At 41.7% G+C, this 19,591-nt stretch overlaps 1 protein-coding gene across 2 annotated transcripts in view; it reads left to right on the forward strand.

The window, feature by feature from the left end:
- The window catches only part of FSTL3 (follistatin like 3), a 276,736-nt gene that overhangs the window by 196,857 nt on the left and 60,288 nt on the right, over positions 1–19,591 (forward strand). The window contains exons 4-5 of one of the 2 annotated variants that reach the window (XM_073543369.1): positions 18,381–18,608; positions 19,166–19,219. In XM_073543369.1, the coding sequence (XP_073399470.1) occupies positions 18,381–18,608; positions 19,166–19,219 (282 nt within the window). The remainder of the gene's footprint in view (positions 1–18,380; positions 18,609–19,165; positions 19,220–19,591) is intronic. The other variant, XM_073543370.1, reaches the window with a different exon arrangement.

Below are 19,591 nucleotides of genomic sequence, written 5' to 3' on the forward strand. Positions count from 1 at the left end.
AGTATTGTAGAGTAAACAGATACTAATTGACCCTGTAATTGCCCAGCAGTAGTTATGAAGTGGTAGTGGCAAATTGGCCCTGTAATTAGACACCGGCAGAGGAGCAAGGCAGCAGTAGTTATGGCGGTAGAGGCAAATTGGCCCTGTAATTAGACACCGGCAGAGGAGCAATGCAGCAGTAGTTATGGCGGTAGAGGCAAATTGGCCCTGTAATTAGACACAGGCAGTGAACAGTCAGAGGAGCAAGGCAGCAGTACTTATGGCGGTAGAGGCAAATTGGCCCTGTAATTAGACACCGGCAGAGGAGCAAGGCAGCAGTAGTTATGGCGGTATTGGCAAATTGGCCTTGTAATTAGACACCAGCAGAGAAGCAATGCAGCAGTAGTTATGGCGGTAGAGGCAAATTGATCCTGTAATTAGACACCGGCAGAGGAGCAAGGCAGCAGTAGTTATGGCGGTAGAGGCAAATTGGCCCTGTAATTAGACACCGGCAGAGGAGCAAGGCAGCAGTAGTTATGGCGGTAGTGGCAAATTGATCCTGTAATTAGACACCGGCAGAGGAGCAAGGCAGCAGTAGTTATGGCAGTAGAGGCAAATTGATCCTGTAATTAGACACCGGCAGAGGAGCAAGGCAGCAGTAGTTATGGCGGTAGAGGCAAATTGGCCCTGTAAATTAGACACCGGCAGAGGAGCAATGCAGCAGTAGTTATGGCGGTAGAGGCAAATTGATCCTGTAATTAGACACCGGCAGAGGAGCAAGGCAGCAGTAGTTATGGCGGTAGAGGCAAATTGGCCCTGTAATTAGACACCGGCAGAGGAGCAAGGCAGCAGTAGTTATGGCGGTAGAGGCAAATTAGCCCTGTAATTAGACACCGGCAGAGGAGCAAGGCAGCAGTAGTTATGGCGGTATAGGCAAATTGGCCCTGTAATTAGACACCGGCAGAGGAGCAAGGCAGCAATAGTTATGGCGGTAGAGGCAAATTAGCCCTGTAATTAGACACCGGCAGAGGAGCAAGGCAGCAGTAGTTATGGCGGTAGAGGCAAATTAGCCCTGTAATTAGACACCGGCAGAGGAGCAAGGCAGCAGTAGTTATGGCGGTAGAGGCAAATTGGCCCTGTAATTAGACACCGGCAGAGGAGCAAGGCAGCAGTAGTTATGGCGGTATAGGCAAATTGGCCCTGTAATTAGACACCGGCAGAGGAGCAAGGCAGCAGTAGTTATGGCGGTAGAGGCAAATTGGCCCTGTAATTAGACACCGGCAGAGGAGCAATGCAGTAGTTATGGCGGTAGAGGCAAATTAGCCCTGTAATTAGACACTGGCAGAAGAGCAAGGCAGCAGTAGTTATGGCGGTAGAGGCAAATTGGCCCTGTAATTAGACACCGGCAGTAAACAGGCATAGGACCAAGGCAGCAGTAGTTATGGTGGTACAGGCAATGCCAAGCGTCCGCACAGCAAGTCGGCGTGAGGTAAATGACGCAATTTCATGAATGCAAGATGGCGATTCGCCGACGTCGTTAACACCTCTTGCCATGTTAACCCTCAACACACCACACCGCCTCAACACACACTCCTCTCACCTTTCACCTCCACTCATGTCCACTCACTCTTTCACTCCACATACGTTCCTTTCTCTCACTCCGTTTCTCATACTCACACAGTCATCGTCGCTGCCCCGACATCTTCCTCCGCCGCCGCGATCCAGGATCCAGACGTTCTCCAGGCCGCCGACATGTTCTTGCGGGACGCCATCTTGGATTTCGTGAAATCCCGCGATATTCAAGAAGGCGTCGCCGCAACAACATGTCGCTGGCGTGGACGACATCGGGATCCAAAATATGGCGTCGGCGAAATCTCGCGAGATTACGCCAACGCCATTTTGGATCCAGATATCGCCCACGCCAGCGACATGTTCTTGCGGGACGCCATCTTGGATTTCGTGAAGTCCCACGATATTCAAGATGGCGTCGCCGCAACAACATGTCGCTGGCATGGGCGACATCGGGATCCAAAATGGCGTCGGTGTAATCTCGCGAGATTTCGCCGACGCCATCTTTTTGGATCCCGATGTCGTCCACGCCAGCGACATGTTGTTGCGGCGACGCCTTCTTGAATATCGCGGGATTTCACGAAATTCAAGATGGCGTCCCGCAAGAACATGTCGGCGGCCTGGAGAACGTCTGGATCCTGGATCGCGGCGGCGGAGGAAGATGTCGGGGCAGCGACGATGACGGTGTGAGTATGAGAAACGGAGTGAGAGAACGGAACGTATGTGGAGTGAAAGAGTGAGTGGACATGAGTGGAGGTGAAAGGTGAGAGGAGTGTGTGTTGAGGCGGTGTGGTGTGTTGAGGGTTAACATGTGCGTGTGTGTGGTGACGTCACCGGTTACAACTGGACGGAAGTTGTTACAACCGGAAGCTGGTTAGGGCATTTATTATTATAGATATGAGGCTTGTGGGTTAAATTTTGGGCTTGTAGGGGTTCATTTAAGGGGTTAATTCGTTGTATTAAATTACGGGGACTCCCTGCAGCCTCAGTGACGTCAGCGGGAGTCTCCGCAATTTAATACAACGAATTAACCCCTTAAATGAACCCCTACAAGCCCAAAATTTAACCCACAAGCCCTCATATAATTAATAGTGAGAGACATAAATTAAAAAACATGAAATGAAATGGTTAACTATATGTAAACCATGTGTCATTTCATGTCGGGCAGGAGAATGTTATACAAAAGCCGGCTAATGTGTCAGCGGCTATTCTGCAAGTAAGAACTGTATGAACTAGAAATATATATATATTAATGTGTCTCTATAACATGTATAAAATATATATATATATATTTATTTAATGTGTCTATATCTATTAATTAGTTTGTGTGGGAAACCTGTCATTGGGCTCCATTATATGTCCATTTTGCTTTCCTGCGAGAAAATCTCGCCAGAAGGATGTCAAAAGGATCCTTACATGCGATTAAAATCGCATCAATGAAGAAAAATCGCATCAAAAACGCATCACTGGTTAAGATACCTTTGTGCGATTTCGGACCGTTAAAATGGGACCGATTTTTTATTCGTTGTGTGTGACTCCAGCCTTAACCCTATATCGGGTCAGGAACCAACCCACAGGTTGTATATGTGTTGGTAAAGGGGAGGAAGGCCTTCCCAAGGAAAATGGTTTATCAGCACAGCAAGTTGTTTAGCTGGCTCTCTGGGCATCTGACACTTCCCCAATTGAGTGTTTCAGTTTTATCCTTTGGCCCAAAACCAAGGGACTCCTTCCTGGCTGACCTCACTTGTGAGCTGAGCTAGAGGACATACCCCCTTTTGAAAACCTGCTATCTTCCTATCTTATTCATTGGGACAGTGCAGATGAGCGTTTTTTTTCACTGACCCAATCTGTGTGTGAAAAAAATTGCAGTTTGCTCTAGTTTTGGCCATTGCCACACGAGTGTAGATTCTTCATGCGAAAGAATCGGACTGATTATGTAAATGACGCTCATATTCTGATACGAGTTTGATCAGCGTCAGCATAGTTTGATCCGATTCTCTCAGATGAGAGAATTGTAACACAGGTGTGGAGAAGATGGAGAACAAGGACAATATTTCTCCCATCTTCTCTATTCTGTGTCATCTGTGTTCAGTGCAATGTTTTCCACGCACACGTTGACTTGAATTAGTGAGTGTGTTCACAGCATGGTGTGAATTTTTTCTCATGGTAAATCAGCAAGAGATAAAAACACTAATCAGCACTGTTTCATCCATTCAAGTCTATGAGTGCGTAAAAAAATTCGAATGCCATACGGAGTCACAGTATAGCATCCATTTTTACGGATACATTGCAATTCTGTAACATAGGAATCTGTAAATGATCCTGTAACTGATTAATAGCTGATGCTGTAAAACAACGGTTTGTATACACACTGCACATGGATGACAAGCAAGAAAAGGGAGTTGTCCCAATTTACTGGATGAAACTTTGACAGATTTTGTGATACACTCATGAAAACATACCCTTTATAGATGTTTCTCTATGCTGATGCTAGTAAGAGAACAGCTGGAGATTTGTAATTGTAATGTATGCTTTCAATGTTGGCTAAAGCATTATATATAAAAAGAAAGTCCTACAAGGTAATATATAGTTGTATTGATATAAATGGTGATACTTTTTTGGTGTGAAGAGTCATACTGCTGTACTGACTTTCTATATTTTTAGTGTCTTATGGAATAAATATTTTCTTCATTCTGTTTGAGCCCTGACATGAATAGTATGTTAATCAATCAAAATTAGTCCTAATACCAAATATACTGGCACTTCATAACCATAAGAATACTACAATTATCGGACTTATATACACATATTTGCCGAACTGAAGAGACACAGAATAATTAAAAAACAACGTTTTTATTGAATATATTAAAAGTATTTTAACCCCTTCCTGCCATCCGACGTACTATCCCGTCCACGGTACCCGGGCCCGTATGACCGGGGACGGGATAGTACGTCGGCGCGATCAGCGGCGCCCACGTGGTGAGCGCCGCTGATCGCGGCCGGGTGTCAGCTGATTATCACAGCTGACACCCGGCACTATGTGTCAGGGGCGGTCACGGACCGCCCCCGACACGTTAACCCCTTGCACACCGCGATCAAACATGATCGCGGTGTACCGGGAGTTAAAGGGAAGCATCGGCAGGGAGGGGGCTCCCTCCGTGCTTCCCTGAGCCCCCCACGGCAGCGCAATGTGCAGCGCTGCTGCGTGGGGCTCCTTTCCTGGAGGCCCCTGAAACCAAGATGGTGACGGGGACCTGAGGAAGCTGGCTTCCTCTGTGCCTGCAAAGCGCAGGCAAGAGGAAGTCTGCTTCAATGCCTGTGACAGATTGCTGATCTGTCACAGTGATCTGTGATGTGACAGATCAGCGATCTGTCACAGGACAGTGATGTCCCACCTGGGACTATGTAATAAAGTAAAAAAAAAAGTAAAAAAAAATGTAAAAATAAATAAAAAAAAATCGCCAAATAAATTAGTAAAAAAAAAAAAAAATATTCCCCAATAAATTCATTTTTTGAAAATAATAAAAAAAACAAACAATAAAAGTACACATATTAGGTATCGCCGCGTCCGTAATGACCCGCCCTATAAAACTGTCCCATTAGTTAACCCTTTTAGCGAACCCCTTAAAAAATAAAAATAAAAAACGAAGCAAAAAATAATGATTTATTATCATACCACCAAACAAAAAGTGTAATAACGCGCAATCAAAAAGACGCATATAAATATCCATGGCACCGCTGAAAACGTCATCTTGTCCCGCAAAAAACGAGCCGCCACACAGCATCATCAGCGAAAAAATAAAAAAGTTATAGCTCACAGAATAAAGCGATGCAAAAATAATTATTTTTTATATAAAATAGTTTTCATTGCATAAAACCGACAAAAACATAAAAAAACTACCTAAATGAGGTATCGCTGTAACCGTACTGACCCGAAGAATAAAACCGCTTTATCAATTTTACCGCACGCGGAACGGTGTAAACGCACCCCCCCAAAAGAAATTCATGAAACGCTGGTTTTTGTTCATTCTGCGTCCCAAAAATAGGAATAAAAAGCGATCAAAAATGTCACGTGCCCGAAAATGGTACCAATAAAAACGTCAACTCGTCCCGCAAAAAATAAGACCTCACATGACTCGGTGGGTCAAAATACGGAAAAATTATAGCTCTCAAAATGTGGTGATGCAAAAACTATTTTACAATAAAAAGCGTCTTTTAGCGTGTGACAGCTGCCAAAAATAAAAACCGCCATAAATAGTAAATCAAACCCCCCGTTATCACCCCCTTAGTTAGGGAAAAATAATAAAACTAAAAAAAAGTATTTATCTCCATTTTCCCGTTAGGGTAAGGCCGTGTGCACACGCTGCGGATTAGGTGCGGATTTATCCGCGCGGATTTTGTAAAATCCGCAGGTGAAACCGCAGGTCAAAAGACCTGCGGTTTTACCTGCAGATTGCTCTGCGGTTTTGTCCTGCGGTTTTTCATCTCCTCATTAGAGGAGATGGCAAACCGCAGGAGAATCCGCAGAAAGAATTGACATGTCAATTCTTTCTGCGGATTGAAAACCGCAGATAATCCGCGCGGAAAATTCCACACCGTCTGCACTGCGGTTTTTGATTCCCATAGGGAATCATGGTACTGGGGTCCGCAGCAGCCAAAACCGCTGTGGAACCGCAGCAAAATCCGCAGCGTGTGCACACAGCCTTAGGGTTAGGGCTAGGGTTAGGGCTAGGGTTAGGGCTAGGGTTAGGGTTAGGGCTAGGGTTAGGGCTAGGGTTAGGGCTAGGGCTAGGGCTAGGGTTAGGGCTCAGATTAGGGTTAGGGGTGTGTTGGGGTTAGGATTGGAGTTATAATTGGGGGTTTCCACTGTTTGGGCACATCAGGGGCTCTCCAAATGCAACATGGCGTCTGATCTCAATTCCAGCCAATTCTGAGTTGAAAAAGTCAAATGGTGCTCCTTCCCTTCCAAGCTCTGCCATGCGCCCAAACAGTGTTTTACCCCCACATGTAGGGTATCAGCCTACTCAGGACAAATTGCAAAACAATTTTTGGGGTCCAAATTCTCCTGTTACCCTTAGGAAAATAAAAAATTGGGGGCAAAAATATCATTTTTGTGGAAAAAAATGATTTTTTTATTTTCACGTCCGAGTGTTATAAACTTCTGTGAAGCACTTGGGGGTTCAAAGTGCTCACCACACATCTAGATAAGTTCCGTGGGGGGTCTAGTGTCCAAAATGGGGTCACTTGTGGGGAGTTTCAATAGTTTAGGTACATCAGGGGCTCTCCAAACGCACATGACACCCGCAGACCATTCCATCAAAGTCTGCATTCCAAAACGTCACTGCTTCCCTTCCGAGCCCCGACGTGGTTCCATACAGTAGTTTTCTCCCACATATGGGGTGTCAGCATACTCAGGCCAAATTGGACAACAACTTTTGGGGTCCAATTTCTCCTGTTACCCTTGGGAAAATGAAAAAATTGGGGACTAATTGATCATGTTTCTGGAAAAAATACGATTTTTTTATTTTCATGCCCTGGCATTATAAACTTCTGTGAAGCCCTTGGGGGTTCAAAGTGCTCACCTCACATCTAGATAAGTTCCTTAGTGGGTCTAGTTTTCAAAATGGGGTCATTTGTGGGGGGTTTCCACTGTTTAGGTACATTAGGGGCTCTCCAAAGGCAACATGACACCCGCAGACCATTCCATCAAAGTCTGCATACCAAAACGTCACTACTTCCCTTCCAAGCCCCGACGTGTGCCCGTACAGTAGTTTTCACCCACATATGGGGTATCAGCATACTCAGGACAAATTGGACAACAACTTTTGGGGTCCAATTTCTCCTGGTACCCTTGGGAAAATAAAAAAATGGTGACTAAAAGATCATGTTTGTGGAAAAAATACGAATTTTTTATTTTCACGCCCGGGCGTTATAAACTTCTGTGAAGCACTGGAGGGTTCAAAGTGCTGACCACACATCTAGATAAGTTCCTTGTGGGGTCTAGTTTACAAAATGGTGTCATTTGTGGGGGGTTTCCACTGTTTAGGTACATTAGGGGCTCTCCAAAGGCAACATGACACCCGCAGACCATTCCATCAAAGTCTGCATTCCAAAACGTCACTACTTCCCTTCTGAGCCCCGACGTGTGCCCATACAGTAGTTTTCTCCCACATATGGGGTATCAGCATACTCAGGACAAATTGGACAACAACTTTTGGGGTCCAATTTCTCCTGGTACCCTTGGGAAAATAAAAAAATGGTGACTAAAAGATCATGTTTGTGGAAAAAATACGAATTATTTATTTTCACGCCCGGGCATTATAAACTTCTGTGAAGCACTGAGGGGGTCAAAGTGCTCACCACACATCTAGATAAGTTCCTTAGGGGGTCTAGTTTCCAAAATGGTGTCATTTGTGGGGGGTTTCCACTGTTTTGGTACATCAGGAGTTTTCCCGGGGTTGGGGAGGTCACACCATGCACTGTCACAGACGCCGATTTATATGAGGTAATTGTTTATTTGTATTTCTCATCTTACTTAGGATTTTTAATCCATGATGATGTTAGTTAATAAGATGGGCATTTAGGTTGAGATGTATATTTAATTAGCAATACAGCCATTACTATGTTGGCATCAATTATGTATTTGCAATTTGCATATAATTAATATGGTGTTTGTACCATGGTTGCTAATTCTGATTTATTGACCTGAGATAGTAATATTTACATGATTACCTTTGACATTATTTCTAGCGTCTTGGATGTATAATTCCTCCTACTGGGTTATTTTGCTTTTTTAAAATACTTTTAATATATTCAATAAAAACGTTGTTTTTTAATTATTCTGGGTCTCTTCAGTTCGGCAAATATGTGTATATAAGTCCGATAATTGTAGTATTCTTATGACTAGTATGTTGCAAAATACAGACTGAAAGTATTAAGTCCAAACAGGGTGTAAACTGAACTGCAAAATCTGCATCAAATTCTTGACAAAATCCACCAGTTACATTTGCATCAGATTTTGCTGATACATATTCCAATCATTTCAAAAAGAAAATCCAGATATAAAATCTGCAGCATATCTATCCCATGTAAACAACCCCTACATTTTTACTAGAAGGAAAAAAACCCGCTGTAGAAAGTGTGAAAGAAGAGTAGCAACAGGAAAGCTCCGGAGCAAAGTTTCTATTGTGTTTTTTCTTTTCTTTATTAGGAGCCAAATCATCAAGAGGCCTGTGTACCATCTTTAAACAAAATGATGGCAAACACGTCTAGTCTTATTGGGCCTTTAGCATTTAATAGCAGAGGTGTTTGTTGGGAAATATATTTCATTGACTGAAAAAAAATTATATGGTAATTTGCAAGATTTTTAAGATTTTAACCAGTTGGCTTGTATTGTAAAAGGAAAAACATGTTCCTGTCTTCTGGCAAATTTCTTCGTTAAGTTACTCAATAATTGCAGAAATGCTAATAAAATAAGGGTTTTTCATTTTTTTTATATTTTTTTTCTTCTTCCTTGTGTTTTCTTGGAAAGTTAAAAGGAAGAAACACATTTTGCATTCTTAAGAAAAGCAGCAGAAATCAGTGTAAACACTTGGCAGCAAGAGAAGGAACAGTCTGTCCGTTCAAACACATGTCTTCCATCTCCCTAACTCCTCCAGCTTAAAGAAACACACTGATAGCATTCATTCACAGTGTTGGAAAGCTAACGCAAAGTTATTTAATATGGCTGCTGCATGGAATTGTGTAATGAGCTCCACCTCCAATGCTGGGTGGTTCAGGAAAAGAAGCAATGTTCTAGGCAAGTAGATCTACAAATAAGAAGCTAACAGTGTAAATTAAGAAAAGGAAATACCGATAATATGGGACTAGTCCAGTATTTTATTATCTTGACTGTGTACAGAGGTCATATCGTATGAGGAAAGCATCGCTCTCATTTAATGCCTCCTTCTCACGTGTTTCCTGTATGTGTGGCATTTGTTTTTTCACAGATGCCACACGTGCCCATTATAACCTATGGTGCTATGTCTTTACTACATGAACTGTGTTGCCGTGCAAAACTTACGGAAACTTGTCCATTTTTTTCTGGCATGTCTGGCAAGAGCCAATACAAGTCTATGGGTCCTTATGTACATGGAAGTCATCAGTGTACAGTCCATGTGCTGTCCGTGTTTGACATTTCAAAGTATAGGAGAAGCTTTGCAATTTATTTTTTTCTTTATCTATACTGGAAAATCACTCACACACTGATGGTAAAAACAGACACATTGATGGAAAATACTGGTGACACCAGTACCAGTTTTTCATATATGTGTTTTACACAGACATATAAAGGAGGCCTAATAGAAACATCATCAACCCTGAACATGGGTTGTCTGGTATTGCTATTGTTGAAATGCACGGGGCAACATATTTAGTTTTAGAATTTTATAAAATTAGGAAAAAATTGCTTCTTTCTTTAACCCCTTCACCCCGAAGCCTATTTTCACCGTCCTGACCAGGCCAATTTTTACAATTCTGACCACTGTCATTTTACGAGGTCATAACTCTGGAACGGTTCAACAGATCCTGGTGATTCTGAGATTATTTTTTTGTGACATATTGTACTTCATGGTAGTGGTAAAATTTATTTGATATGACTTGCATTTATTTGTTTAAAAATAACAGAAATTTGACAAAGTTTGCCGTTTTCAAGCTTTTAATTTTTATGGGGCCACCTCACATTTGAAGTCACTTTGAGGGGCCTATATGACAGAAAATGCCCAAAAGAAACACCATTCTAAAAACTGCACCCCTCAAGGTACTCATTCAAGAAGTTTATTAACCCTTCACAGGAATTTTTCGAATGTGGAAGGAAAAAATAAACACTTTTCTTTCACAAAAAATTTCCTTTAAGCCGGGGTCAGACTTGCAACACTAATGCTAGAAACTCATGCAGCTGCAGCGCCGATCAGCTGGCGTGCTCCATGTATCTGGTTGCCCGCTGTAGCTTTTTGGGTAAGCGCTATAGCTTGCCGAATAACCGGGGACTCGAACAAATTTGCTCAACTCTAGCATTGAGCAACTTGAATCCACAGGTGCTTCACAGAATTTTATAACATAGAGCCGTGAATATAAAAAAAAAATCACATTTTTCCCATATAAATCTTTAGCTCCAAATTTTGCATTTTGATAAGGGTAAGGCCGGAGTCACACTAGCGATTAAAACGGTCGAATGCAATGCGATAAAAAATCGCATTGCATTCGAACCCATGTTATTCTATGGGGCAGCTCACATCATGCGATTTTTTATCGCATCCGATCCTCGGACCGAGACAATCGCAGCATGCTGCGATTGTCACCGATTTTCGGATCGGATTCCCCAATGCAAGTCTATGGATGCGATAAAAAAACGCATGGAAAAGGCACCAAACGTGTGACTTGCGATTAAATCACACAACTTCTCCAGGTCTACAGGATAGGGCATCAGGCATTGGCATTAGATGTCAATTTGATGCTTAGATACGATTAAAATTGGTTCCTTGCCGGAAAATGGGATGACAGACGGATATCTGGCCAAGAATTCTTTGTGCGATTTCGTACCGTTAAAATGGGACCGATTTTTTTAATGGTTGTGTGTGACTCCAGCCTAACAGGAGAAATTGCTCAGTACAATTTGTTGAGCAATTTCTCCTGAGTGTGCAGATACCCAATATGTGGAAGAAAACAACTGTTTGGGTGTGCTGAAGGGCTTGGAAAAGAAGGAGTGCCATTTGACTTTTTGAAAGCAACATTTGCTGGAATAATTAGCGGATGCCATGTCGCTTTTGGAGAGCTCCTGATGTGCATAAACTGTAGAAACCCCCCACAAGTGACACCATTTTGGAAATTAGACCCCTTTGGGAACTTATCTAGATGTGTAATGAACACCTTGAACCCCCAGGTGGTTCACAGAACTTTATAACATTAAGCTGTGAAAATGAAAAAAAAAAAATCACATTTTTTCCCACAAAAATCTTTTTTTAGCTCCAAATTTTGTATTTTCACAAGGGTAACAGGAGAAAAAAAGGGACCCCAAAATTTGTTGTGCAACTTCTCCTGATTTTACTGATACCCAATATGTTGTCAAAAACCACTTCTGAGGCACAGTGCAAGGCCCAGAAGGGAACAAACGCCAGATTATAGTGCAAAACTTGCTGTACATGTTTGAGGGTGTTTTCCAGAAACAGGCAGCAGTGGATGTTGCTGAGTGAAAATTGCAAACTGCCGTTGAAGTGACCAGTACATTATGCCCAGCTCATTCTTCTGGAGATATGCACCTGTAAAGTAAGCGAGCTCTCATCACTACAGAAATGCCAAACATGTGGGTGCTAAATGTGGTTTAGACACACTGGGGCTCAGAAGGGAAGGGAGGCATTTGGATTTGGTAGCGGATATTTTTCTGAATTTCTTTTTGGGGGGGCGAGGGGCCATTTCACTTTTCCAGAGCCTTTGTGCTACCAGTAACGTGGAAGCCCCCTATATTTCCATTGACAGATGACACAGCTGAGTGGGTAATCTTTTTGTGGATTGAGTTGGAAACTTTTATAATGAACATTTAACATAACATTTATGATCACAATTATCCGGCCTTCGCTTACATTGGGGTTTCCATCTAAATCTCCGAGTGAAGTAACATATGAAACCCCCCCGATGGATCCATTCACTATAATGAGGCAGCACAATTACTCTGGACTCCATCTGGCCTCTGTTCAGCTGTGTTTTTCTTTTCAGAAGCGCACAAAATTGTGGCCGGCCGCATTTTTATGCAGTCCTAAAAAGACGGACACCGCCGGATCATAGGTCCTATGTGCTTCCATCTGCCTCATTATAGGGAATATTTCTCCAGAGGTTCTGTTTGAATCACATGTTTCAGAGATTTACATAGAAACACCATTGTAAGCGCTCAGCATAGAGCACAGGATAAATGTGCGCCAAGCCTTACTGCGATCATTGGGAGGCAGAATGAAAAAAAAATCAACAACATGTGAAGAATTGGTTTTATTTATTTTTTACACCGTTCCTCTGCTGGTATAACTGATATTTTGACTTTATTCATCTGGTCGGTGTGATTACAGCGATGCCAGATTTATAACAGGTTTTTCTGTTTGGCTACTGTCACAGAAAAGACGCTTTTTATTGCAAAAAATTGTTTTTGCATCACCATGTTTTGAGAGCTATAATTTTCCATATTTCAGAGACAGAGTCATGTGAGGGCTTGTTTTTTGAGGGACGAGATTACATTTTTATTGGTACCATTTTCGGCACATGACTTTTTTTGATCGCTTTCTATTCCGATTTTTGGGAGACAGAATGAACAAAAACGAGCAATTCAGGAATTGCTTTTTGTTTTGTTTTTTATACCGTTCTTCCCGTGTTAAAATTGGTAAGGTAGCTTTATTTTTCGGGTTAGTACGATTACAGCGATACAAAATTTATTCAGTATATATTTTTTATGTTTTGGAGCTTTTACATGATAAAAACTATTTTTTATAGAAAAAATAATTATTTTTGCACTGCTTTATTCTGAGAGCTATAACTTTTTTTTATTTTTCTTCTGAGCTGTATGGCGGCTGCTTTTTGCGGGACAAGATGGCATTTTTAGCAGTACCATTTTTATTTACATCTGTCTTTTTGATCCTGTTTTATTGCACTTTTGTTCAGCGGTATGATGATAAAGCATTGTATTTTGCCTCGTTTTTTGTTTAGTTTTTTACGATGTTCACTGAAGGGGTTAACTAGTGGGTTAACGGTTTTATAGAGCGGGCTGTAACAGACGTAGCAATACCAAATATGTGTACTTTTATTATTTATTTTTATTTACATAAATACATGTATAGGAAAAATATTTTTCTTATTTTTTTTATTTATTTTGGGATTTTTTTTAAAAAAATTACACTTTTTAATATATTTTTTTTAACTTTTTTACATTATCCCATCCTGGGACATCACTGTATAGTGAGTGTCAGATCGTTGATACTCTGTACAGGCAGGGAAAGAAGCATGTCAGTGCCTGCTCTTAGTAGGCGCTCACAAGCCTCCTTCCCTGCAGAACCCCAAAGGACCCCAAGGCCATCTTCATGGAGACCATCAGGACAACGTGATCGCATCATGTTGTCCTGATGGAAGCGCACAGGGAACTGACTGCCTGCGGGATGCTCCTCTATGTCGCTGTTACTACTGACAGCGGCATCAGAGGAGTTAAATGCCCACGATCGGAGCACCGATCATGGGCATTGCTGCAGGGTGTCAACTCTCACAGAGAGCTGACACCTGCACCCGATCGCTGCGGCGCTCAGCATGAGCCTGCGCGATCGTGCTGCCGTACATATGCTGCTGTTTGCGGGAACGCAGCTCTCACAGAGCAGTATATGTACGACGCATGTCAGGAAGGGGTTAAAAAAAAACATTGCCACACACAGCCTGTAGACAAGACATACAGTGGGTATGGAGAGTATTCAGACCCCTTTAAATTCTTCACTCTTTATTTCATTGCACCCATTTGGTAAATTCAAAAAAGTTCCTTTTTTTTCTCATTAATGTACACTCTGCACCTGATCTTCCGAAAAAAAAGCAGAAATGTTTTGCAAATGTATTAAAAAAAAAAGAAAAACTGAAATATCACATGGTCATAAGTATTCAGATCCTTTGCTCAGTATTGAGTAGAAGCACCCTTTTGAGCTCATACAGCCATGAGTCTTCTTGGGAATGATGCAACAAGTTTTTCACACCTGGATTTGGGATCCTCTGCCATTCTTCCTTGCAAGATCCTCTCCAGTTCCGTGAGGTTGGATGGTGAACGTTGGTGGACAGCCATTTTCAGGTCTCTGCAGAGATCATAGAATCATAGAATCGTAGAGTTGGAAGGGACCTCCTGGGCCATCTGGTCCAGCCCCCTGCTCAAAGCAGGATTCGCTAAATCATCCCAGTCAGATGTCTGTCCAGCCTCTGTTTGAAGACTTCCATTGAAGGAGAACTCACCACTTCTCGTGGCAGCTTGTTCCACTCATTGATCACTCTAACTGTCAAAAAGTTTTTTTCTAATATCTAATCTGTGTCTCCTCCCATTCAGTTTCATCCCATTGCTTCTAGTCTTTCCTTGTGCAAATGAGAATAAAGTTGATCCTTCTACAATGTGACAGCCCTTTAGATATTCTCAAAGCATGATATAGCACGACAGTACCAAATAATAATAATAATCTTTATTTTTATATAGCGCTAACATGTTCCGCAGCGCTTTACAGTTTGCACACATTATCATCAAAGGATTAGACAGAACGGATAGTCAGGACTTAGCAAAAGATCAGTAAACCAGAACGGGCAATAGACGGTACAACAGCGACAAACTGTAGCTGAGTAACAATAGTCAAGTCAGGAGGTCAGAACCGGAGAAGACAATAATACCAAAACGTGAGACAAAGAACAGAGTGAACGGACAGACCAGGTCATACACGGGAGGCAATCAAGCAAAGCAGTATACACGCACACCAGGGGGTCAGACACACAGCCAGAACAACAGTATAGCTGACAGGGAATCCTAGTCTGGAGTGAGCATAAGTACCCCTCCCAGATCCAAAGGGAGACAAGCAAAAGTTAACCCTGAGAGAGCAGGACATTAACCATGTCCTACATCATGACAATATCTCTGTACTTGGACACATTCATGTGTCCTTCAATTGCAACCAGTGCTGTCCGTGCAGCTGAAAAACACCCCCATAGCATGATGCTGCCACCACCATGTTTCGCTTTTGGGATTGTGTTGGGCAGGTGATGAGCAGTGCCTGGTTTTCGCCACACATACCGCTTAGAATTATCACCAAAAAGTCCTATATTTTTCTCATCAGACCAAAGAATCTTATTTCTCATAATCTGAGAGTCCTTTATGTGTTGTTTAGCAAACTCTATGCGGGTTTTCATATGTCTTGCACTGAGGAGAGACTTCCGTCGGGCCACTCTGCCATAAAGGCCCGACTGGTGGAGGGCTGCAGTGATAGTTTACTTTGTGGAACTTTCCCCCATCTCCCTACTGCATCTGTGGAGCTCAGCCACAGTGATCTTGGGGTTCTTCTTTACCTTTCTCACCAAGGCTCTTCTCCCACGATTGCTCAGTTTGGCTGTATGGCCAGATCTAGGAAGACTTCTGGTGGTCCCAAACTTTTTCCATTTAAAGATTATGGAGGTCATTGTTCCCTTAGGAACCTTGAGTACTGCAGAAATTCTTTTGCAACCTTGGCCAGATCTGTGCCTTGCCATAATTCCGTCTCTGAGCTCCTTGGTCAGTTCCTTTGATCTCATTTGGGCTGATATGCAATGTAAGCTGTGAGGTCTTATATAGACAGGTGTGCGCCTATCCAAATCAAGTCCTGTCAGTTTAAATAAACACAGCTGGGACTCCAATGAATGAGTAGAACCATCTCAAGGAGGATCACAAGGAAATGGACAGCATGTGACTTAATTATGAGTGTCTGAGCAGAGTCTGAATACTAATGAACATATGATATTTCAGTTTTTCTTTTTTAATACATTTGCAAAAATTTCTACATTTCTATTTTTTTCAATCAAGATGGGGTGCAGAGTGTACATTAATGAGAAAAAAATGAACTTTTTTTTAATTTACCAGCTTCTAACTAACCTGATCAGCTTCTATGAGGATGTAAGCTCTCAAATGGACCAAGGAGAATCATTGGATGTCATTTATCTCGAATTCTCTAAAGCATTTGACACTGTCCCACATAAAAGATTGGTAAGTAAGATGAGAAAGCTTGGGCTACGGGAAAATGTGTGTAGATGGGTAGGTAGCTGGCTTAGTGATAGAAAACAAAGAGTGGTTATTAATGGTGCATACTCAGATTGGGCCAGGGTTACTAGTGGGGTACCACAGGGTTCTGTATTGGGCACCCTACTATTTAATATATTTATTAATGATCTAGTGGATGGCTTACACAGTAAAATATCAGTATTTGCAGATGATACAAAACTATGTAAGGTAGTTAACACAAAGGAGGACAGTTTGCAACTACAGACAGATTTGCGTAAATTGGAGAATTGGGCTGAAAAATGGCAAATGAGGTTTAACACAGATAAGTGTAAGGTTATGCACATGGGAAGGAGAAACAGATGCTATAATGACTTACTAAATGGGAAACTGCTGGGGAAATCAGACATGGAAAAAGACAGGCATCTTAGTCAATAAGAAGCTAAATTGGAGTGCCCAGTGTCAGGCAGCTGCTACCAAAGCAAATAGGGTCATGGGATGCATTAGAAGAGGTCTGGGGACACGAGATGAAAACCTAATTCTCCCTCTGTACAAATCACTCGTCAGACCACACTTGGAGTATTGTGTGCAATTTTGGACGCCGGTGCTAAAGAAAGACATTACTGAACTTGAAAGGGTTCAAAGGCAGGCTGCTAAAATGATAAATGGAGTTGATTCACTACAATACCCAGAAAGGTTATCAAAATTAGGTCTATTTACTCTAGAAAAGAGAAGACTTAGGGGAGACCTAATATATATGTACAAGTATATCAGAGGTCAATACAGAGATCTCTCCAATGAACTGTTTGTACCAAGGACTGTGACAAGAACAAGGGGGCATTCTCTTCGTTTGGAGGAAAGACAATTTCTGCACCAGCATAGAAGAGGGTTCTTCACGGTAAGAGCAGTGAGGCTCTGGAATTCTCTTCCTGAGGAAGTGGTGATGGCCAACTCACTGAATGAATTTAAGAAAGGAATGGATGCTTTTCTTGTGAGTAACAGTATAGAAGGTTACAAATAAAAGAATATTATAGGTAGATGGTTGACCCAGCTTAGGGGAAGGAATTTTTTTCCCTATGGAGAAAATTGGCTTCTACTCTGTGGGGTTTTTTTGCCTTCCCCAGGATCAACAATGCTGAACAGCTGCACTAAAAATAGGCTGAACTAGATGGACATAAGGTCTTCCTTCAGCCTTCAAAACTATGTTACTATGTTACCAAATGGCTGCAATGAAACAAAGAGTGAAAAATGTAAAGGAGTCTGAATACTTTCCGTACCCACTGTAGATCTTAACAGCTTATTTGCATATTAAGAAGAATGTAGATCTCTTTAGACTAATACATCAGGTCACAGATATCTTTTTTACAGTTATCTTTTTATTCATCTTTCTATGACATACATTTCCTTATAGACAGCTTAAAGGGAACCTGTCACCCCCCCCCCCCCCAGGGCGTTTTTAAGTAAAAGAGCCACCTTCAGCAGCACTAAGGCTGCATTCTGTGAAGGTGGCTCTTCTGTTTCTGACCCCTAGTAATGCAGAAATATTGACTTTTATAAATAGTTCCTCATACCTGTAATGTGTCCCATAGGTATGGTGTGTCCCCCTGTATCAGCCGCCTCCCAGCCATCCGTCATGCCCCTTTTGTGCCTGGGTGCCACCTCCCAGCCGTCCATCATGCCCCTTGTCTTGCGTGTGGGCGCCGCCTCCCATCCATCCAACATGCCCCTTTTGTGCCTGGAGCATGATGGACGGCTGTGAGGCGGCGCCCAGGCACAAAAGAGGCATGATGGCAGCTGGGAGGCGGCTGATACAGGGGTTCGCGTTAAAAAGGTTAATTGTGCTGACAGATTTTCTTTCATTGGTTGTGGAGTGAGCACGCGTTCTAAGAAGCTAATTCAAAATTGACAATATAGATCCGCTTACTAAGCAATGTTTTACCTCAAAGAAAGAATCATTTGCGATCCCCTGCTATCCTGCATAAAGCTGTTTATATGATGCCATACTTTGCAATGTCATTCATGTATAACTAATGTAAATTTTGGTAATGTTCTGTACCCTCAGAGTCGTGTTCTAATGTGGTTTGCCCAGGGACTCACTCATGTGTTGTGGACCAGACTGGAAGTGCCCATTGTGTCATGTGTCGTACTTCTCCATGTCCAATGCCTCTTGCTTCTGAGTACATGCTGTGTGGGAACAACAATGTCACCTATCCCTCGGCCTGTCATCTCAGAAGAGCCACTTGCTTCTTGGGAAGATCTATAGGAGTCCGTCACGCAGGCAGCTGTGCAGGTATCTAACGATAGTTATCATCTATCCTCTCCTGTTTGTCGATAATAAAAATTATTCATTCTGTGTTTATGCTGTTACCAGGAAAATACAGATAATGTAGTAAAACTTTAAGGCAATATTCTATAACTATCTGTAAAACCAGAGCAAATAAAGTATATTAGTAGTTGTCCAGTAAAAAAGAAAAGAGTTGAATTTGATGATAGTAGCATTTCAAAAATCTGAATAAAGGTTTCCATGTCTCAGAGACTTGGCTAATTAAACCTCTCTTTTCTGATTTTTGGAGTGGTGATTTCATCTATTTTGTTTTTTTACTGTTGATTTTCGTATTTGAGTCGGACCTGCTGTGGCTTGCACACTGCCAATAAGGATTCTTTATAGTGCCGCTCCATTCTTTTGTGTTTTTCTGGTTCATAGTTGTTCACATAGTATAATTGTTCATATGAGATATTTGCCCTCAACTATTATCTGTACTACATAAGAAATTGGTTTTCTGCATTGACTATTTTTATTCTTCTTGTGTCTTATGTGCAAATCATGGGGAATATTGTTGCAAGCAGCTGGCCAAATGAAAAAATACAAGTTAGGCAGAGCATTGTCGATTTTGCCCCCAGGTATCTTTTTTAATAGAATTTTTAATTCTCTTTCCTAAATTTCTGTTCTAAATATCATAGCTCATATTCGTTAGTATTCCCTAGGTTTCTTATTTCCTAGGTTTCTTATTTCTTGTAAATTGTTCTCTGTTCACATCTTTTCAGCATTAGATTTTTTATTTGTGTCTTTATTTATCATGCTATTATTAATCATTATCCCTTTCTTTGACAGAGTTGAATGTGTAATATATATTGCATTTACATAGAGTATTATGTCTTATATTATACAACTTGTATTACTATAGATTTTTTTGTACTGTATATATATTATGTTAGATGTTACCATTTCAGTAGTGTCGTAGTAGTAAAAAACAGATTACTGATATCATTTGT

Source organism: Dendrobates tinctorius, unplaced genomic scaffold (assembly GCF_039654945.1).
Source record: "Dendrobates tinctorius isolate UK_male_01 unplaced genomic scaffold, ASM3965494v1 ptg000132l, whole genome shotgun sequence".
Lineage (NCBI taxonomy): Eukaryota > Metazoa > Chordata > Amphibia > Anura > Dendrobatidae > Dendrobates > Dendrobates tinctorius.